Source organism: Polyergus mexicanus, unplaced genomic scaffold, assembly GCF_030449975.1.
Source record: "Polyergus mexicanus isolate NDT 795.1 unplaced genomic scaffold, iyPolMexi1.0 SCAF_6, whole genome shotgun sequence".
NCBI classification, from domain to species: Eukaryota; Metazoa; Arthropoda; class Insecta; order Hymenoptera; family Formicidae; genus Polyergus; species Polyergus mexicanus.
The window spans coordinates 6,957,377-6,980,850 of NW_027223326.1; the positions used below are offsets into that span (position 1 = coordinate 6,957,377).

The window sequence follows — 23,474 nt, forward strand, 5'->3', positions numbered from 1 at the left end:
TTATGAATTTTTCATGGTTTCTACCATGAAAATTAAATAGTCGCCAATTTTCACTATGACATTCGTAATCAGCATATCAGAATACGTAAGAATACTGAGTTTCGAAAAAATCGGGGGTGAGTACTTTTCGGAACTTTATCCAAAATTATTATCGAAACAATCGCGGGGAGGAACATTCTTATCAGACGCGCATGCGCGAGCGCGCGCGCGCGCGTTCCCGTGATATCGAAGGCCCGTTGTTTGGAAGGGGCCCGGCACTAAATTTCATTTACCAAATTCGAAGATTACCGGTTGCACCTGCCTAGCTCTGTGTATGTGTGTATATGTATGTGTATGCGCGCGCGGGACGATCGATTATTTCGGCCTCGTAAATTCCGACCTTAAGCATGAGAACGCGCGCGCGAGGGAGGGACGGAGGGGGAGAGAGAGAGAGAGAGAGAGTAACGCAGTTAATTTTACGAATAGATCGCGACCCCACAATGTATACTCCGTAAATCCCGCACTTACTTCCCAGCATCTGCGTCAGATTACACGCCGGAATATTAAAGCGTCTCTCGCGCTGGTTGGTACCTCCGCTTCGCTAAGTCGACTTGACCGGTGAGCTCCGACGTGGAAATCAGAACGGATAAAGGTGGGAGGGGGAAGGATGAGATGAGGGGCATGTTAACGACGACGAGAAACGACGGCTTGAATCTCGGGCTCCGAGCTGGATGGCGATGGCCCTTTCGCGTTTCGTAAACATCGTAAACTGCGAATCATTGGAAGTGACAGGCGGACGGTCTGACTGTTCACGAAGAACTCCACCGACGTCGCGACGTTGATAGCCCTTAACTTTGCGCATGCTAATGCGACATCCAGCGTGGCGGAGGGAAGGAAGGAAGGAGGAGGAGGAGAAGGAGAGGGTGGTAAAGGGAGAGCCCTCGGTCGTCCCCTGACATCGCCGCAGCTACTTCCGCCATGGTTCTCGCGGACGGAACAATGAATATCCGGAGAAACAATGGTACAACGGGCGAAATCGTACCTTGTTAGGGAAATTTTAAGCGGACGAGATCATATCGCGCTCCGACATTCTTTCCCCGTTAGATCGATATTGTCGATGCAGCAAATTTCAAATATCAATGATGAGAGAAAGAGAGATACGCGAGAGATATTTTATTTCATTCGTCGCAATTTGTTAATATAAAAAATTATATATCCTTTGATGGAAAAAAAAAAAAAAAAAAATTAACCCTCGTAAACTTAAACGTCATATTTAAAATTCTCTATTGTATAATACAAATTAAATTAAACATTCTATCTAATCTGAGTAAAATTATTTAATGAAAAATAATTAATAATAAATAAATAATAACAAATTTATAATTAAAATAATTAATGATAATTAATTGCCAGTTCATGAATAACTTTGATTTTTTTACAAATTAAATTAAATATTTTATCTAATCTGAGTAAAGTTATTTAATGAAAAATAATTAATGATAAATGAATTATAATAAATTTATAAATAATTAAAAATAATTAATCGCCAATTCTCGAATAACTTCGATCTTTTTATAATCATGTTTACAATTCATCACAGTTTATCAAAACAAGGAAAGCAAAATGTGATATTTTAGGAAAAGATCTTTTTTTTTTTTATATGACTTATCGTTACCTTGAAGAAAGAAGAATTTAGTTAAACAAAAATCGCGAAGCCGCGATCGAGCCGTCCGACGCCGACAACGTTACGACGATTACACGTGTATCGAAGGCGATCCGTATTGTAAAATACAACGAGTGCATCATACATATATTGTCGCCGTTGGAGACGTATCGTCTGGGTTCGTATTGTTTATGGTTGCAGCCAACAAGCGATTGGATGCCGTGCACGCATATACGGAAAAATAATGTTGACCATTTCCATAAAGTTCATCTCGCGCTCGCTCACTCGCCAGAGAAGACGATACCGCCTGCCGTCGCGGGACGCTCTATCTGAGTACGAACTCAAACTAGGGAGAAGGGTGAAACATAGAGGAGATGGAGGAGATGGAGGAGGACGAGGACGAGGAGTCTGAAATAACAGTCGAGTGTACTCGACGATGTAGCGTACAGAGAGGGTGGAGAGAAACGACCGCGCTATATCCTTTTTCCCATATACCTACCAAAAGTTTATCTCGAGTTACGAAGTGGGTAGGACGTCGTCGAAGAAGATTCATTGAGAAAGAGCGGAATCAAACGTCCCCCCACCACCGTCCTTACCGTTCCCTTTCCGCCCCCGCCCCTCCCCCATCCTTCCAACTTTTCCCTCCCCGCTTTAATCTCGTCATTCTCCCCCTTTTATTCTCTCAATCGCTTTAATTTTTCTCATTACGAGCGTGATATATCATTTTAAACGAGCCGGCCTGCGATGATCGCTTGTCCCCGACAGTTTCGATTGCGGTGACTTCAATCGCGGCCAAACGATGCTATTTAGGATCGCAAGGAGATTAAGAGGGATAAATCGAAAGGAGTGAAATAATATCCTATGTTTTATACGATCGAAAACGCATATATGATTATATACACTTTATATAATCTTTATTTTTTTTATTTATTTTTTTTTTTTTTTTTAATCAAAAATTTTATCCTTCCGGTTTAAATTAATTTACGTTACAGGTTCTCGGCCCTAGTTTTGTCGCGAGGATTTCGAAGAGAAGCCGTTCACAACGTCGCCGTCGAATTAAAATACGCGCTCGATAACAAAGAGACATCACGTTACCGGCTCTTCTCGGCCAAACTCGAATTCGAACCGCGAACAATCTCTCGCCGGATGTTGCTTGCCGAAGCATAATTGGCTTAATAAGCGCATAAGCCCGCGGCTTAACTTGCACTCAAGAACTCGTTTCACATTTACGCGCTTCGCTCGCCGGGGTTTGCCTCACCCGGGCGGTGGGGGGGGGGGGGAGGGGGAAGGGGGAAGGGGGAGGGACTGGGAATTTCAGAATTGCGGCGCACGTCCGGTATACGCAAGGTGTTCCGTTCGTTCGCGAATCAATTTGATGCCGATTTCCTTTTAGCGATAATTTGAATAGTGTGTATTACCTTCTCTCTCTAGTAAGCTCGTATTAATTTAGTTTTCACAAATAATTCTACACAATTGGAAAATTTGGGTTAAACATGTGTCTCGTATGCCTCGAACATAAATTTTTGTATTAATTTAATATGGATATTAATATGGATATATGGTATTAAATGGTGACACTAATATTATTTCAATGCTAACATATTACAAGTGTACGTAATATTTCAACACAAAAAATGCACGCAGACTTCATAGAAAATTGTGATAAACTTTGTGTAAGATCAATATATTTTTAATAATAAAATGAACTTGGCAAAGAAATGATTGACTGTTATAGAATATTATTGACTATTTATTGACTATTATAGAATAGAATCAATATTTTTTTTCTATAAATTTTAACAGTAATGAAATGTAAATTTTATCACTAATAATACGGAACATATTTACCGCGTAAGATTTGGAATACGTGAACATTGTGTCATTTTTACATATTTTTCAGTTATTTTAATAATTTAACATTTGAGTTTAAGGGACAAAACAGTAATATGTTAAATTAATATAAGAACGTGTTAAATATTTAATATAAAAATTTTAATCGGTCATATTTTTTAATAAGAAAACATAAATTATCCAACAGTGTAAGTTCTCACAAATATCCTAATTTCAAATATTAAAATTCTATCATAATATAAGATAAAAAAATTGAGATTTGACGATGACAATTTATACTTTTTTCAATTTATAAAGTTGACCTCGCGCAAATCCTCTAAATATTAAATTATTCAATTGCTCATAATTGAAGGGCCATGAGATGGTTTTTATCGAACCAGCCCCCGGAAATTCGTGCACGGAGGAATGCGCGGGAAACCTAGAACGGCCCTATCAATACCGCAGGCTCGAGACTACGGGCGCGGTGAGCGTCTCGTGCATTCGCGTATACATATATCTGAAATTGGCGAAATTGACGTGCCTGGCACTTGGGGACAGTGTAAATATTATGCATATCGCGGTACGAACGACGGGGTGGGGGGTAGGGAAAGGGAGGGGTAAGGACTATCGGTGTGTGGGCAAGGGGGATGCGCATCCCGGATGGATATCGACCGCCCTTCCTCGTTTCGACGACACCAGGGACCCGAAGTTCTCTGTCGGCACTTAAGTGCGCTAATAACCGGAGTGCTCTCGCGTTCCATTTGGGAATGCCGCTATTCCGCTCGACAAATAGTATCCGCGAGCTCTTCCTTTTTCTCTCTACGTTTCTCTTCTAGTTTATTTTTCTCTTTCCATCTCTCTTTTTCCTTCCGGTATAGCGAGAATACCGTTGCTGCAGCGCGTGAAACGACTGTTCTGGAGCAACGTCTTTAGATAATTCTTTGTAATATTGCTCAATTGCCTCACCTCATTTCATATAAATCACACTATAGATGACGCGAGGTGTGATTTTGCAGAGCGTGCGGTTTGAAATAAATCCCATACAACACAGAACATCGCAGCAATATTGCAGCAACATTGCAACATTGCCGCAATGTTGCTATAATGTTGCAATATTGCTGCAATGTTGCTGCAATGTTCTGTGCTGTATGGGATTTGGTAAATATGCAATAACAGGTTACACCTTACCAATTTGATCTTCTGAGTAATTCCCCGCAAGAAAAAAGTGGGGGAAAGCATTCGTTTAGAAGATATAATAAATTGAAATTTTACAATTTTAATGCTTTCTTTGAAGTATTATAAAATAAAATTAGGAACAATGATATATTTTTGTTTACATTTACGAGATAGGTACAGGATCATAGATGGGTTATATAACGTAACCCATACAGCACGGAACATTGCAATTACATTGCAGCAATGTTACAATCTTGCAAGTTGCAATGTAAAATTGTTGAGACATTATTGAAATATGGAATTGTAATATTTCATGAGAATGTTACAGCAACATTTCAAAAATATTACAAAAAACAGTTTTTGATAATCGCTACTTCGTTCGTTTACCACTATGCGGCGCGCGTTGCGTTATCTATCCCGTATTTAAGTTTATAACGTAACCCATACAGCACGGAACATTGCAATTACATTGCAGCAATGTTACAATCTTGCAAGTTGCAATGTAAAATTGTTGAGACATTATTGAAATATAGAATTGTAATATTTCATGAGAATGTTACAGCAACATTTCAAAAACATTACAAAAAACAGTTTTTGATAATCGCTACTTCGTTCGTTTACCACTATGCGGCGCGCGTTGCGTTATCTATCCCGTATTTAAGTTTTAATCACGATGGTTATATAAAGCTTGCAAAAAGCGGTTAGTAATATGATATTAAAGATATAATAATTATTTTTATCAGATTAATTTGTCTGATACAATCCCAACACAGGAAATTCAGATATTGAATTGAGTGTTCAGAAATCGGACAAATAATTATCCGAAAAAAGTTAAAATTATCCGTTTATTGTCTACTTAAGATATGGAGTTTAATATTTATATAAATAAAATTTTAATTTTTATGAATTAAATTATTTAATCATTACCAATTTCTCAAACTTGTAAATAATTTATAAAATAGCGATGTTAATTAGATAACAGAAAATTGTTTAATAGTTCCCATTTTTATATAAAAGCAAAAATTTGATAATAATTTTTTAATATGCAAAATGCTTCAAATTTAATAGATAAACTTGGAGAATATATAAAGACATCCAAGAGAGACGAGAAAAAACTCGTTGTAATTGCGTAAATTCACAATCTTTTTTCTTATCTCTCTTGGATGTTTTTACATGTTCTCAAAGTTTATGTATTAAATTTGAAGCGTTTTGCATATTTGTAGCAATGTATTTAAATATTACAAATACATTGCATCGTAATATTATATGTAGTCTTACATTGAAATATTTCTGAGGGCGGACATTTCAACGTTGTCGCAGGCTTGCAGTAACATTGCAGAAACATTTCGCAACTTCTATGCAATATTACAATGTTTCAATGTAAGATCTATGCAACGTTTTTGCAATCTTTCGGTGCTGTATGGGAATCGAAACCAAATTTTAGTTTTAAATTAGAAATAGGTTTGGGTTAGGTTAGTTTATAGAATAGATTATATTTTCCGGAAGTGGAGACCCTCCGTAGGGGGAGGCGGAACCCATTGCATCCACGCATATACTTTCCCATCCACACAATAATTGTGGGATGAAGCTTGCTTCGCGTTGTAAAGTATATCCGTGGACGCGGTGGGTTCTGCTCCCCCTACGGAGGGGCTCTGGAAGATATAACCTAACCTAAACCCATTTTCAATTTTAAAAATAAAATTGAAGACATGACTCAAAAATTCATGTAGTCACATATTGAAAGCTGTTAACGAACTGCGAGAAATAGGTGAAATCATTTGTCATATCTTCTAAACGAATGCCTTCCCCCACTTTTTTTCTTACGACGAATTACTCAGAAGAGCCTTCCCTACAACATAATCTAAATGGCGAAATTAGTTAACAAATTTCATATGCAGTAGGATATGACCTATGATATTACCTGGCACCGAGAATCCACCTGATTTCATGTCGAAAATCCGATCTCAGCTTCAAGGAAAGCACGTAGTACTCGAAACGCGCAAGTAACGACGCTATTTCTGCACGGAAATGTCTGCTCTCGTCCTTCGTTCCCAGGCATCGGCGATAGATATCGCAATAAACGCCTTTATCCTTAATTACCGCGGCGGCATAACAGTAAAGACAAGGGTACAACGATAAACACACGAGCGAAGTAAATGGCACTGCGGCTGGAAAATTGAACACACTCAACGGAACGCGTCTAATCGCGAAAAGGTGTCCAATTGTAGTGTCTCTACGTAATCATATTAACGTTAGAAGCGCACATTCCTATACGTATTTCATTCAGAATCCAACCCTAATCTATTTTTAATCGAGACAAGTAAAATTGATACATGTGTAAAAAATTAAAAAAAAAACTCCGCTATACATATTACAAGAAATAAAATTAAAAAGTACAGAATTACTAGGAAAAGAGAGAGAAATAAAAAAAGATAATATATAATTAAATCAATCGCGCAATTTTTAGAAATGATTTCTGTTCCTCATTATCCATATCGCGGTTCGACGTGAGAGGAGGAGGGGGAGGAGGAGGGAAGGGAACTCGTGCAATACGAGTACGATCTCGGGTAAATCGACTTGGCATTAATTATGAGCGAGTCATAGCTGTAGTTTGAGAGAATGAAATTCACCGTTAATAAGTGTCGTACGCGATAATTAAAGTCACGCCAGTGCGGCGACGTGACGCGAATACATTATGAGCGTATGCGAGTATAATCTAGACTCTACACCCAGTATTATAAACGTATTATAAAATTGAAGCTCTCGTGGCTCGCTATATAATAGATTAATCACGAATATAAACGCGTTCTTTCTCGTGTAGCTGTTACGGATTACATCACGCTCTCGTAAAAATCAAGGCAAGACACAGAACGAATCCGGTTTATATTCGTGCGGGATAGAAATGCGAGCGGTCACGAGAGGTTGCGGTGTTAAAATCTCTGCAGAGATTTATTCTTCAACGATTCGACTCATTCATAATTCCGACGTTCATGGAAAGGAAGCGAAAAATGATTCATTTTGATGTCGACTGTGAATTTAGCCCATTTCTATTTTTTCCCTCTCACAATCAGATGCGATTTCAATGCATTTTGATTGCTGAAACCTTTTTTTATCGAAATTTGTTAAAATTCTAAACTGTTTGAAGAGAAACTAATACTGTGATCAAAACTATCGAATTTTTGCCCACACACACACACGCACTCTCTCGATGTTACTCTCGAGGCTATCTATTTTTTTTTTCCCCCCGTTTTCGATATCGAGTCGAGTCATATCCGTAAATTTACAAGCCACAAAACTGTCGAAACGACTGTGTGTATCTTTATTCCCGCCACAATATCGAGAACATCTTTGAGCCGTTCGAAATAAATCTGCTTCGGGGAATGAACGCCTTCGAGTTTGGATGAGCTCTAGCCGCGTTACTCTGTCGCCGTTCAAAATATGACACGGATTATACACAGTGTGCTATTTGGCCGGGTTCCTAAACGTTATCAGCGTGTATACGCATACACGTGGCCGAATATAGAGATACTACCAATATAGAGATGGTGCAATGCACACAATTATGATCCACACAACACAGCGAGCGAGACAAGCGTAAAATAAGAATGCTAAAGTTCGAGAAAAATGGGAAAAAAAAACATAAAAAATTGTAAAGAATATAAAAATTGTAAATAATATAAAATAACACACTGACATATTCGATAATAAATCATATAATAGATTGTGAAATTATTAAAGAATGTATATGAATGTGCATGTCGTATATACATATATATATATATTGATTGTCGTAAAAATTTCAATATGAATTAAATAATAAAAAGGTAAAATAAATTATAAAGAATAATAAAAAGAAAATAAATAATAAAAAGATAAAATAATAAAAATAAAATAATTTCCTATTGAAATTTTAAGAGGACAAAGTGATGTGTCAATTTCATCTCACGCTTCATATAAAACGGATGTGAGAGAATTTAGTATCAGCGCTGACAGCGCGATAGTTATGATCACAACGACAATAATGTTTTCGGAAGGGGGCTGGTACCAGTGCCAAGGTCGGAATTTTTGCGCATGATGGACGCGCGCATTGGGCTAGGTTAGGTATAAACACCGGAACTTTTATTAGCCGCATGCTTTCCCATGAAACACACACACACACACACACACATATACACACACGGAGGATTTCCCGCATGTCAGACTCGTCGGCGTCGGTAAATCGTGCCGTATCTTCGCGCCCCGCCAGCCAACGTGGGGGGGGGGGGAGGGAACCCCTTGGAGTTAATATACGGGCCACGTGAGGAAACGGGCTCGAGTAATTCACGACCCGATGAGACGCGCGATTATTTCAGTTTGCCGAGTGAGAGCCGAGACGAATTAACGTCTCGAAGAGAAAGACGAGCGACGATGTATCCGCGAATCGAGAGTGAGAATCTCTCGGGATCTTTGTACAGGATCCGCGCGTCACGTGTGGCGTTCCTTAAGATGGGGGGGTAGGATGTGACGGCGACCTTTAACGGACGCCGAAGAAAACGCAGACGCGGTTGTTATCGAGTGCGGAAGTGGAGGTCTTCGAAGCTATCCGATTTCGCGTTTCGGATTGGCAGCTTTGGCGCCGATATTGTGTACCCGGGGAAATTGACTGAGGATCGCGAGGGAGAGGGAAAGAGAGCGTGTTTGCCGAGGGCACGTCACACGGGATACGCGCGATCGATCCGATCGCGTTACATTGCAATTATTCGTAAATGCGAATTAAACTCAAGACAAGACAATATTCGTAAAAGTATTGTATTGGTATTGAAAATTTTCAGAAATTTCAATCTTATGTTAATTTTGAGCGAATCCTGGTAAGAGGATACCAAAATAAATACAATTTTGTCAATAAATCCGTGTTGGCAAATGAACCCTTTTGATATACTAGATAATCAAAAACTAACAAGGACGAATAATATTCGAAAAAAATTATTTTTTCAAAATTTTATTAATGTGGTTAAATATAGAGGTGTTTTTACCACACGAAACCTTTGTATAAAACATTTTTCATATCTCGAGTAATTTTCGAGATATATCGAGGAAAGCAAGAAGCATGAGAGGCGATTTCACCACTTCAGAATCGTTTTTTGGGGGAAAATTTCTAAATTCATCTCTTTTAAACCACCCCCCTCCCCCCCTCACCTTTACATGTGTGTAAAGTTTCATCAAAATCAGAATTTTCAAATTCGCAAGAGATTTCCTTATTAATCTTTGATTCTCTAGTGCCAAAACGGCTTATTTACGGACACGAGCATTTATTGGCCAAAAAAAGAGTTGTTTTGATGTCCTTTATAACCACTTGAAGTTTGTCGGTCTAAAATTCTGGGATATCCTGTATAATCTTTATAATATATAATAATTTTAAGATAATTATTACTATTTATATCATTCGCTTACTTTCCAAAACACTATACACACGCGCATGCAAAGTTTTGAGTAGTTAAATAATGGTGTAAAATTTTATATTGTTTATTGTATTGATTGTTGATAAATTTGTTAATATATAAATGTTTTTATTTATTAAATAAAATTCTTTAAGTCTGTATAGTACAGTGATTTTTTTCTCATCTAATTTGCACAAATATATTTACATATTTCAATTTTTTCGAAAAACCAGTAATCTTGACACTGTTAGTCTTGATTTTGTCTTGATAACTAATTAAAAATTTTATTTTGATTTTGTCTCGAATTTTGGGACAAGACAAGACGATATCAAGACTGATCTTGATATCTCGTGCAAGCCTAATGTGAATCTATATACGACTGCAAACAATTAGATAAGATTCACATCTGTGCAATTAGGTGAATAATACGATTACGTCATGTGGATACGACTTATTACAAATACGTTTACAACAATTAAAAGTTATTTCCCGGCAAATTGTTAAATCTGTCGAAAAGCGAAAAAATCTTACAGAAAGATAAAGGGAGAGAGAGAGAGAGAGAGAGAGAGAGAGAGAGAGAGAGAGAGAGAGAATCGAGCAGGATTACATGAATGAATTAGAAGCGGCAAACGTTCGATACATTTCCCGCGCAATCTCGGGGATGCAGTGTTTGCGTGTATGACCATTTGTCACCTTACTCCGAACGGCCTTTTTACGCGCGTTTCAACGGGGATTTCCGCAATAATAGAGGAAGAGAGGAGACGCCAACGCGCCGCGCGAATAAAGGATTCAAGCCCTGGATAAGAGATGGCGATTTGAAAAAGAGAGAGAGAGAGAGAGCGAGACAAAAAAAAGGGCGGCGAGGTGAATTTCCCCGAGGCTACAACCTCCCTTGAACGTTACCAGGCGAAATTGGCTTTGTAAAGTCGATCGCCGCTGGAATGTTCATACACAGGTTGCGCGTTCCCGTATAGCCGGCGAGAGTTTCCACCGCCGAATTTATAATCCCTGCGTGCGAGAGAGCTTTCAAACGTGACGGGCCGACAGCAGCGGCAATATGTGTGCGCGGGGAAAAAAAGAAGTATAACGAATTCTTTGTTGAGGATTACATCGCGCGCGATAAAGTTACTGAGCAGTCTTTTATTGCTGCGATTTTTCTCCTTATTACTTTGATGAATAATCTCGTCGATTATACAAGTCTGATACAGATTGGAAATAAAGAAACTGTATAATCGATAAGCGAACAAATTGCCAATCGAGATTTTAACGGGATGAAAGAGTAGACCGACCGATAAAATCTAAATTTACAATAAAAAGAAAAATATTTCATGTTAATTATTTACTATAACGGACCCAGCTCCAATGATGTTGACGTATGTTGTCAAGAACATGGACCCTTTTCAACAACTTTTCCTCATAACTTAATCGGCGGTCTTTAATTAATTTTTGAGATATTTAAAGTTGAAGTTTTTGATTCGAAACAAAAATTTGATTTGAGTTTACATAACGTAACTTGAATCAAATTTAAGTTTTATATCAGAAATAAGTTTGGCTTAGGTTATATCTTCCGAAAGTGAAGCCTCCCGTAGGAGGAAGGAGGGGGGAAATGACGTTCAACCCAGAATTATTGTGTGGATGGGAAAGTGTATGCGTAAACGCAGTGGGTTCCGCACCCCCTCTCTCCCCCCTCCTACGGAGGGCTCCACTTCCGGAAAATATAACCTAACCCAAACCTATTTCTGAAAATTTGGTTTGAATTATACAACATAACCCACACCAAATTTTAGTTTTAAATCAGAAATAGGTTTGGGTTAGGTTATATCTTCCGGAGGTGGAGCCTCCCCTCCGTGGGAGGAAGTAGGGGGGGGGGGGGACGAATCCACTGTGTCCACGGATATACTTTACAACGCGAAGCGAGATTCACCTCACGATTTTTGTGTGAATGGGAAAGCGTATGCGTGAACGCAGTGGGCTCCATTTCCGGAAGATATAACCTAACCCAAACCTATTTCCGAAAATTTGGTTTGAGTTATACAACGTCTTGATGCGAATGGATCTTACTTCTTGCGTGGAAATTACGAACTCATGTAAAAAATATACGTTTTATTTCTCAAACTTTATTTATTAATAACTTTGTAATAAACAATAACCGCCGATTAAGTTATAAGGAAAAGTTATTCAGGATTATGTCCTTGACAACATATGTCAAGATTAACGTCATTAGAACTGGTTCTGTTATAGTAAACAATTACCATTTTCGTCCTTGCAGATTTCGATCTTTTTTATTTTTTTTTTTTTTTTTGCGTGACAGAAAGAAATACACACGTGTCTTTCAAATATTTTTCGAATACTTTCATAAGACATTTGATAGTTCTGTTATTTTCAACGCATACGCATGTCGCGCGCGTCACGTTAGTCATTCCGGATGTTATATTTTTAATCTTCGAAGAAAGAACTTGGTGTGAAGATAAGATTGATGATCGGGACAGATTGTGAGCGCATTTATCATCGTGTAGAAAAATAGGTGACGACAGGCCGAACCTATCAATGTGCTTTTGCATTAAGGATCGCGGGGAATCGATGAAACATAGATAAAATGTCAAAAACATAGATAAAGTTCACGCGTTTTTCCTTCACGTTACTTATTTTTTTATTTTTTTATTTTTTTTATACCTTTGCAAAACTGATTAAATTCGGTGATCACAATTATAAAATGATATCGATAAGATTGGATTTCGGTGGAAAATATTTTGGTTGCAATTTTCAATGAAAAAAAAAAAAAAAAAAAAAAAAAGATGCCTGCATCCATTATCGAGCTCTCAATGGATTGTTGAACGCAAACATCGTACTCGAAAGCAAAATATTGTCGTAATTTTACCGCGCTCGTGTAATAAACGAGAAATACGCCCGCGCGTAATTTACCTTCTCTTTCGCCGATGAATGTCGATAAACGATGCCGGGGGGGGGGGGGGGAAGGGTACATATCTCGCCGGACTATCCGTTTTGCGTAACTCTTGGCTCCCGGATCGGCGTTACCGCGTAAAGTCGAGAGAGTGCTACTTCTCTCTCTCCTTCTCCTTCTTTGTCCTCTCCCTGTCCGAGTCATCCCGAAGAAACTTTCGGCCAGTTTTAACTTCGGACCAGCCCTATTCGTCCGAGCACTAAACGAAAACTCGAACAGGTTGTCCGAGACTTTTTCGATCTTCTCTCTTCATTTGTTCAAAGTATTTTATTACTACTGTTATATATATACGATTCGCTCCGAAAGCAATTTATACATATAATAAATAAACAGTTCAAAATCCAAAATTTTATACGTGCGAGAAATTTTCATCATTTCTTCATTTATCTTGCAACAGAAAATATAATTTTTTTTTTTTTTTTTTTTTTTAAGGAAAAATAGCGATTTGAATTTGAAAAGATTAAAAAGAGGGACGTACTCTCGTGTTTTACATCGTTACATTTATGGCGATTGATTGTCGTAAGACGTGTGACAATCGAATCTTTGCGATTTACCGAAAAATACGAATTATTGTAGGAAATTTTTGCGAGCCCCCGATATCGCGTCGACGCGCACGGATAATGCTATCGTTCTTTTTTCTCGTTGAAATAAAAGGCGGGAAAAGGCCGAAGGCGTACACGTCCCTCAACGTCGTTGAGTGTCAAGTGAGCTCGTGTCAACGTACGTAAACGCCGTAGTATGGAAGAGACATTAGGAGTGAAAATTCAGAGACAGAGAAGAAATTTCTCCCGACGCTCTTACAGAAATTAATGTTTTGACAGGTGGTGTAATAACAGCGAAATAAACTCGCTCCGCCAAATCAATAACAACTAATTGACATGTTGCATTCGCAAAAAATTTATAACAAAATGATATATTATAACAAAAAATTTTATAACTATATATATGTATATATATATATATATATATATATATATATATATATATATATGTTATGAGAAAAATTGCGATAAAAAAAGTATAATCAAAGATTAAGATGCATACAAGTATAGGTAATCGATTTTATTTTATATATATACGATTTTATTTTATGTATATATATATATACAGTGTTCCATTTTAAAGGACCCACTCAAATATCTCAGAAACACTGTGTTAAATTGAAAAATGTTTCAAACAAAAGTTGTGTGGCTTTAAGGGGGCCATAAGATGGTGACAATGATTTGACCTTGGAAAATCATTTGAAGATCATGTGAATGTCAACTTTAAAATCTTAAATGGAAAACCCCATTTTTTATTTAGTATTCTTGTAACCTGCCTCGAGAGCTTTCCGAAACACTATAATAAAGTATTTTTTCATTAAGTACTTTTTGAGTTATTTTATATTTTAATCTGACATATTTTGATATAAAAAATTAAATATCTCGTAAAATATTTAGTTTTTGATAATTTTACCGTAATACTTCTGTGTACAGAATAATGAGACAAATCAATTAGTATAAAAAAAAATTGTTTTTAAGAAAATTATTTACAATGTATTTTTTTAAACAATTTGTTTTTTTTTTGGCACTAATTAATTTGTCTTATTATTCTGTACATAGAAGTATTACGGTAAAATGATTGAAAACTGAATATTTTACGAAATATTTAATTTTTTATATCAAAATATGTCAGAGTAAAATATAAAATAACTCAAAAAGTACTTAATGAAAAAATACTTTATTATAGTGTTTTGGAAAGCTCTCGATGTCAGCTACAAGAATACTAAATAAAAAATGGGGGTTTCTATTTAAGATTTTAAAGTTGACCTTCACATGACCTTCAAATGATTTTCCAAGGTCAAATCATTGTCACCATCTTATGGCCCCCTTGAAGCCACACAACTTTTGTTTGAAACATTTTTCGATTTAACGCAGTGTTTCTGAGATATTTGAGTGGGTCCTTTAAAATGGGACACCCTGTATATATATATATATATACAGGTTATAAAAAAAAATTGCGATAAAAAATGGCGCAGTAATCAAAGATTAAGATGGATACAAGTACAGGTAATCGATTTTATTCATCGCGAAATTTGTGACACCTGTTTCGAGAAGACAAGCAGCATCCATATCGATTTCGCAGTATCAACTTTTTCCTCTGCCTTTTCTGTGTTTCCACCAACTTATTCGAACTTTGCTCCGGACGAGATATCGGTTTTCGGATAGGGGGTGTCGGGGGTGGCGCTAGGATAAACCGGAGGTATTATTCTTGTAACTGGCAATCTCGGGGAAAGTTCTGGCTAGTATGAAACTCGCGTTTCTCCCATTGTATTACGACCACTTGTCCTTTTCTGACATCTCGCCCTCGTTCGGACCTTGATGGCCCATGCGATCGGACGACAGGTTCGTTAGATATTATCGTTAATATCATCGTTCCTTAACGCCTGAAAGAACGATAACAACGTGTTTGTCGCGTACAGTGAATTCTCGCTTTTCAGATTTGTAGTTAAATGAATAATCAAATTAAACGTTAAACATATAAATCAAGATTGTCAGCTATTGTAGGGTAAAATGTAGGAAAACAATTGTCGGAGAAATTTCTGGGGCATGTGTATTTCTAGATGTTTTTCAACCGTGGATTAAAAAATTGTCAAGTCTCGAGTTTGTTCGGAGGCGCGACTTATGGTACATGCAAACGAGTCGTGAAATCGTCCCGTTATCACCATCGTATCATTATTGATATCGGATTTGTTTAATCACAGGAGAGTCGATCGATGCGTGCGACGCTAGTTTTTGTCTCTTTCTCTCTCTCTCTCTCTCTCTATCGGTACGAATAATATTTCAAGGAAGAATAGGTTCCCGAGAGCGGCGATAATAGCCGTAAAGTTAGCGCGGTCGAATATTTATGAGTCCTGGCACAGCTGATCGTACATACCGGGTTCGCAGATCCTTAAATATTCCGCTAAAGCGAAACGGTTCTCTTACAAGTACGAAAAATTCAATACGTGATTAATTTCGTACGTTGAATAATTTTTTTCGCCGTAGCATCTGTTGCTTGCTCGTGAAAAATAATCTCACATTTCTATGTACGCGACACCGGTTAATAATCGACATCGATATGTCACCATCGAATCTAATCTTTATAGTCGGAGCATCAGCGGGGTGTCAAAAGTCAATCTCATCTGCGCGCTTATCTCCAGAATTAACGATAGGATCAAGGCTCTTAAAGAGGAGGAGGACAGAGAGCCCAAAGAGAGAAAGAGAGAGAGAGAGAAAGATCGAATCGTCGCGATCGTGTGTGAACGACAGATATAAGAAAGAGAAAAGCGGTGGGCACTCTGTGGATCGCGCAAGAGCTAACAAATTGCATTCTCGCGTTAAAGGACCGAGAGAGGGACCCTTGCTGGAATTATTGAGCCCGGCACGGTCGGATCGATACCTCCTTTCCCGACTCGTCGTCGTCGTGCGGATGACGAAAACCCGTGCTGCCCTTTGTCAGGAGCCCGCGGTGGGTCCGCTCCTTTGAGAACAAGCGCGAGCGTCTTTGTCTCGGCGAACGTCCTTGTCCGCGGCGGCAACTGCAGCTGCCGCGAGCGCGCGCACGCGCGGTTTTCGCCGGCCTTTGATAAAACAGTGCACGGAGCCGCCGGCTTCTCTAGAGACTGCTCTCGTACCCGTAAATGCGTACCGTGAACCGATAACCGGGGAGCCGGTCGATCGATTACGCGTCGATAGTAAAACCGTCATCGTCGTTGTCCGTCGAGGTCGGAGTTTATCGCGCGATATTTAGATTCCGTAATATCAGCGATAAGGATAATTTTTTTCGCGCGACGCAATAACCCGCTTTGTACGTGCCGCAATCTGGGTTATTGCGCGCTAAAAATGCGCTAGATGATAACGAGATGTTCGTTCATCACATCTTACTTCGCAGAATTACGTTAAGGATATGTTTCAGCGGTACAATAGTAACAAAAAACTGTCAAAATAAAAAAAGAAACATAAGAAATGTTTTTACTGTTTGAAAGATCAAATAAATAAATCCCAAATTATAGAAAGAATTAAAATATCACAAAATAATATGGTTTTTAACGTCCTCGTAAAAGAAAATAATTATAATTAATATTTTTCCTAATTTATGACAAAAACTTTTGTTCGTAAATATCCTCTGAAATCAACTGCAAGGAAAAAAAAAACGAGTAATTTGCAGAAAAAGAGAGAGATAATATTTTTCTATAATTTTTAGTAAATAACTTTTAAACGAGTAAGTGGAGATCTAAATCAAGTTTCGTACAAATATTTATTAGAGTTCTCTTAATATATGTGAAAATTTTTATTTCGTTGGCAATATTTTTTCCTTGTCAAATTTATCAATAAATATTACGATTTTCCATAAAAATCAATTCTAACTTTAAATTTAAATAATTTCGTTACGACAATTGTGCTCAGGTTTTGCATAGATACTCAGAAAAAATAGTAGAACAGTTTACAAAATTTTCATGCTTTTGTCAATATTTTGACATATGACACATAAATTCTTCCAAGTGATATCTCTCATTGACATATTCATCAGCTCACTTAAGCTTCATCAGAATATCGAGAATGTACAGGGTGGCCCCGAATGTTCCAGCCAGACTTTTAGATCTTATAGGAAATTTAATTCTGAACAAAAAAATTTCTTATAAACATTGGTCGAAAAATGCTTTCTTAAGAAGTTATCGCTCAAAAATCTCATGAAATCGTGATTATTTTACACATTTTTCCAAATATCATGGAAAATGTGCGTCTTTTAACAAAAAGTATCGAAACAAAAGTTGTAGAAAATTAAATTATCTTTCACATGAGATCAAAATGATTGTTGTACGTTCCATAGATTTTGATATAACCAGTTTCAAACGTACAAAAAGTGCTTTTGTTACTTATTGTTAGATCGATTAAAATTGTATCGGGAGGAAATCCGTAAAGCGACTAGATCGATCTTTACTCGATGCCTAAAGTGTATTGAAGCTAGGGGGGAGGGGGGCATTTTGAGAACAGTTAGTTTTTTCGCGTCATTATTCATTTTCTACTATTACGTGCTATTTTAGTTTAAAAAAATTTATTTTATTTTCATAAAAGAAAAAGATTTTTATTTTCTACTTTTATCGTTTTTTTCAAGAAATTTATTAAGTTTCGTTTTCTTTTTATTTCATTCTTTTTTCACCTTCTGCTTCTTCCTTTGCATCAGAGGTTTTTGAGCGATAACTTCTTAAGGAAGCATTTCTCGACCCATATGTTTATAGGAAATTTTTTGTTCAGGATTAAATTTCCTATAAGATCTCAAAGTCTGGCTGGAACATCCGGGGCCACCCTGTATATGTGGGAATCTCTTGAGCCGTAATAAATGCGATAAATTTCCGATTATTTATTCATCACTACTTTGTGTATTATCTCGACGTATTGTGACATTCGGCTTAATTTATTTCGGCCGATTTATGCTTAATTTATCAACTTGTCACACGTTCTCTCGACATTTTCATTGCGAAGGGAATTAAATACATCGATTAAGCGATCGTAGCGATTACCAAAAACACACACGCGGTTATCGTTTATCCGCTCGTAGATTCGCTTTCGTAATTTCGTTGTAACCATCGCTGAAACGTCTGATTGCAGTGCCGTCGGTATGGCAGGAGACTCAGCTGATGCTTCCTTGCTAACGAGCGCCATCGAAGAGAACCCGACAGAGAACCCGAATCTGGAGTGTCCGGAACGATCGGAGATCCATCCCTGCCATCACCCACGTATCGAGGATGATCCGAGAGAGTGCGGGAAGGATCAAAATGCCGTGCTGCTACTGCCGGATTTTGACGACATTATCGATTACATCGATTGTTGCAGTTCCTTTCAGAACTGGTTGTCGAGGATTTGCAGTAAGTCCGGCCTGCGCATTTTTCTCTTAAGCAAACTCTACACCTGTGTCCGTATAACGATCGATCAATGTGGGGAATGATAACGGTAGCGACGATAATAATAATAATAATAATAATAATAATAATAATGAAAAGAGGGAGGAAAAATTTTTTCAGTGACTGATCGCGATGCGTTATCAAACGACATACAGGGTGTCCCATTTTAAAGAACCCACTCAAATATCTCAGAAACACTGCGTTAAATCGAAAAATGTTTCAAACAAAAGTTATGTGGCTTCAAGGGAGCCATAAGATGGTGACAATTATTTGACCTTGGAAAATCATTTGAAGGTCATGTGAAGGTCAACTTTAAAATCTTAAACAGAAACCCCCATTTTTTATTTAGTATTCTTGTAGCTGACATCGAGAGATTTCCAAAACACTATAATAAAGTATTTTTTTGTTAAGTACTTTTTGAGTTATTTTATATTTTAATTCCTTTTTTTTGATATAAAAAATTAAATATCTTGTAAAATATTTAGTTTTTGATAATCTTACCGTAATACTTCTATGTACAGAATAATGAGACAAATCAATTAGTATAAAAAAAAAATTGTTTTTAAGAAAATTATTTACAATGTATTTTTTTAAACAATTTGTTTTTTTTTTTGGCACAAATTAATTTGTCTTATTATTCTGTACATAGAAGTATTACGGTAAAATGATTGGAAACTGAATATTTTACGAAATATTTTATTTTTTATATCAAAATATGTCAGATTAAAATATAAAATAACTCAAAAAGTACTTAATGAAAAAATATTTTATTATAGTGTTTTGGAAAGCTCTCGATGTCAGCTACAAGAATACTAAATAAAAAATGGGGGTTTCGATTTAAGATTTTAAAGTTGACCTTCACATGACCTTCAAATGATTTTCCAAGGTCAAATCATTGTCACCATCTTATGGCCCCCTTGAAGCCACATAACTTTTGTTTGAAACATTTTTCGATTTAACGCAGTTGTTTCTGAGATATTTGAGTGGGTCCTTTAAAATGGGACACCCTGTATATGGCAATACATTCGCTTCTAAAAAATCTTTTCGAGGTTTAAACGTAAACGCGATAAATCGAAATAAGATACCGATGCTTAAGTCTACCGTGATTCTCGACGCAAAATCGATTTCCATTCTATCGAATTGCTCCAATCTTATATTTCGCGTCGCGCTTATCGGGTGTCGAAGAACGAACGGTCGCGTTCCATCGCTGACATTACACACGAGACAGCTTAACGAATAATAATCACTTTCCCGATAATTATTACGACACGAGATGTGCGTTGCACTTAATTATCGTCGATACTCGATACCCACTGATCGTGCGATCGAAATACATCGCAGCTTTAACGAGCAAGTTCCTTTTTTTTTTTCTTTTGATGCTATTGTGACGATAAGCTCTCCTGTTTTGAGTTTATCTCTCTGACTTGATATATAAAATTTTATACGCTTATAAGCAACGATGTGCGGAAAGCATCTCGGATTCATTGACATTCGCGACGGATGTTCTTCCGAGAATGTATCTGTAATTAATTAATGTTCACTAATCAATGTTTCTTACATGTCGAACGTTGTTGTGATCAAGGTTTGTTTTACTAATTCACTTCTTCTTGTGAATATTATGCCATTTATACATGTGTTCGCAGTGTAGCTTTGGATATATTGCCCCATCTGAGGTAAGATGCATATTTTTTATGCGATTTCCCTCCCTTCGTATATATATATCCCTCTGCGTTTGGATTATAAATATTTGTAAAATTTTTTATACAACTTTATAAACCTCCAATTATGCAATTTTCAAACTATGGAAATATAAAGAATGTTAATTTTTTAACGAGCTTCTCCTCGCGACTAGTGTTAACTCCGTCGCCATTCATGGAAACGCGATAAGACGATCGTATAGTTCTTGAATGGTGATATTTAATCTTTGCTTAAATCAACAGAAAGCGGTAAGTCACGCTTTACTGACACGTGCGCTTATATTTGTAATATAGCTGTTGTTCAAATTATTAAATTCTATAGATTCGAGTTATGATGGATGTGCACGAGCAGATTACTTTTTTTTTTTTTTTTTATATCCTGCACGACGTCGTAGCGATAGGAATGCGCCTTATATATTTATCTTTTTTATCTAAAAACCAACTCTATATCTTTTGTATGTTATCTATATATATATATATATACACGATGTATATTATTATTTTTGAAAGCTTTTGTTAAGAGAAAAACGAATTTTTAGATAGACTTAAATAAAAGTATAACTTATTAAATATCTCATATTTTTAATAAATTTCTATCCATAATATGTTTCTTTTTTCTACTTATATATTTTACAAAAGGAATTCTACATAGTTTATATGAAAATTAATATTTTGTATAAGGAAAAATTCGCAGTTTATGAACATATACATACATGTTTTTATACAGCTATTAATAATCTCGTATGATATATTAAACACCTAATATCAAAATTTTTTTTTCAACTGTTTTTTTATATGTACATATATATATATATATATCGAGACGAGCATGTGGCTTTCGTGAATAATCATTGATTTAAATTCTGATATTATCATATTTAAAATTGCAAGTTATAGAACGCTAAAGACGAAGATACAATAAAAAGGCACGAGAAGTCAAATTGAAATAAGATAAGAATCCTGAAGCAAAGACATTCCATGTATTTTTTTCTTTTATCATTCTAATAAATCACAAATCACGGACGTATCATCAAAGTTTATATCAATCCACTGAAAAATGAAATTACAAGAAGATTGTCGTTTTACTCTTCGATCATATCTTCATCGTTACTCATGCCTTTATCAGAGGTTGTCACTATCATCTTTCACGATCATCATCGTGATGATTGCAACACACTATTAGGCTCGTATCGATAAAAAAATTTTATCGATAACTTTTAATCACATCGATTTCGAGAATGACTCGAGCTTAATTCAATGAGAAAGGAATTTAATTCGATAATATATATATATATATATATATAATTTTAAATATTTACGTCTATTGAGGTTTGCACGTAGGACACAACTAGACCCGCGTGGAGGAAACGCGTAAAAGACGCGATAAAAGACTATTTGTTTACTACGCATCGTTAAATGCCTCGAGCGATTTAGCGAGTGAAGAAGGAATGTCAAAAGAAAAGAAAAGAAAAAAGATCGAGCGGATCAACGAGCCAGTAGTGCGAAGTAAACGTACTTGGGTTTGTTTACTGCGCAGTTTGCACGTGGACGCGACAGGAAAGACGAGGATAGGCAGAGGAAAGTGTGAACGACCGTGCCAAAAGAAGCTTGACGTTTTACAGTTAACACTAGAAAATCTTTGAATGGACTAAACGCTATAATGTATTATTTGCCGTATTATTTGTCACGACAAATAAAATTTGTCGCTTTATGTTAATATTCTATTAATAAATAATAATACACCCGCGTCAATAAATAACTTCATATCTTTATAAAAAGTATATAATAATTATATTTTTATGTAATAGAGCAAATATATATTACATATTATAAATATGTAAGATTTTTTGCGGATAATTTAACTTGTTGATTAAATATTATATTTAATCAGTATCTTTTTTTATCCATAGTCATTTTTGTATCGTTAAATTCTCGGTGCGAAGCGCATACGATTTTATCGCGAATTTATCATACGTGTGACCAACGCGCGAAATTTTTTTTTTTTATCGTGTGTTAGCATACTTTGTGTTAATTTACTACGGTTCTAATCGAACGAGGACTTTGACCCCGAAATTCGGCACGAAAGGTTACGATCCGTGTGAAATCTATCATCGCGATTTATAATCAGATACGGATAGGATCAAGTCATGAAGGAAGAGCAAGGAGAGTTATCTCGATAGTGTAGAAAGGAAAAAAAATTGGTCACGAAAAATGTTCCCTATGTGGCCAGGTTTGCCAAATGGAATAATTTGGACAATTTTGTCGCCATCTTGAATATTCGCATATATGTATGTATAGTGTTACATCTAATTGTGATAGTAATTAGTAAGTAGTGTGTCATCCAACACACTTACCGATCACTAATACAACTAAACATAACACTATATATATGTACAAATACTCAAAATGGCGACCAAGTTATTCCATTCGGCAAGCCTGGCCACATACCGAATATTTTGCGTGACCATTTCCAATCTAGGTAGATAACTTCTTCTTATATTCGTATATGTATATGTATGTATAGTGTTACATCTAGTTGTGATAGTAATTAGTAAGTAGTGTGTCATCCAACACACTTATCGATCACTAATACAACTAAACATAACACTACATATGTACGAATACTCAAAAAAGCGACCAAGTTATTCCATTCGGCAAACCTGGCCACATACGGAATATTTTGCGTGACCATTTCCAATCTAGGTAGATAACTTCTCCTTACTCTTCCTTCATGGATCAGGTTCGCGTTGCATGCTGATGCGTGTACTATTTCTCGGGGAATTAGCTTGCTAATAAACGCGCAAACAAAGCCGAAAGACAAACAAAA

The 23,474-nt window shown here is 36.5% G+C and overlaps 1 protein-coding gene across 7 annotated transcripts in view; it reads left to right on the top strand.

The window, feature by feature from the left end:
- LOC138933905 (growth factor receptor-bound protein 14) overlaps positions 1–23,474 on the top strand; it is a 375,103-nt gene that overhangs the window by 90,053 nt on the left and 261,576 nt on the right. For 6 of the 7 annotated variants that reach the window (XM_070297102.1, XM_070297099.1, XM_070297110.1 and 3 more), the window contains exon 2: positions 18,658–18,914. In XM_070297102.1, the coding sequence (XP_070153203.1) occupies positions 18,668–18,914 (247 nt within the window). In that variant the 5' untranslated portion in view covers positions 18,658–18,667. Of the gene's footprint in view, positions 1–3; positions 1,001–18,657; positions 18,915–23,474 lie in introns of those variants that run through there. The other variant, XM_070297100.1, reaches the window with a different exon arrangement.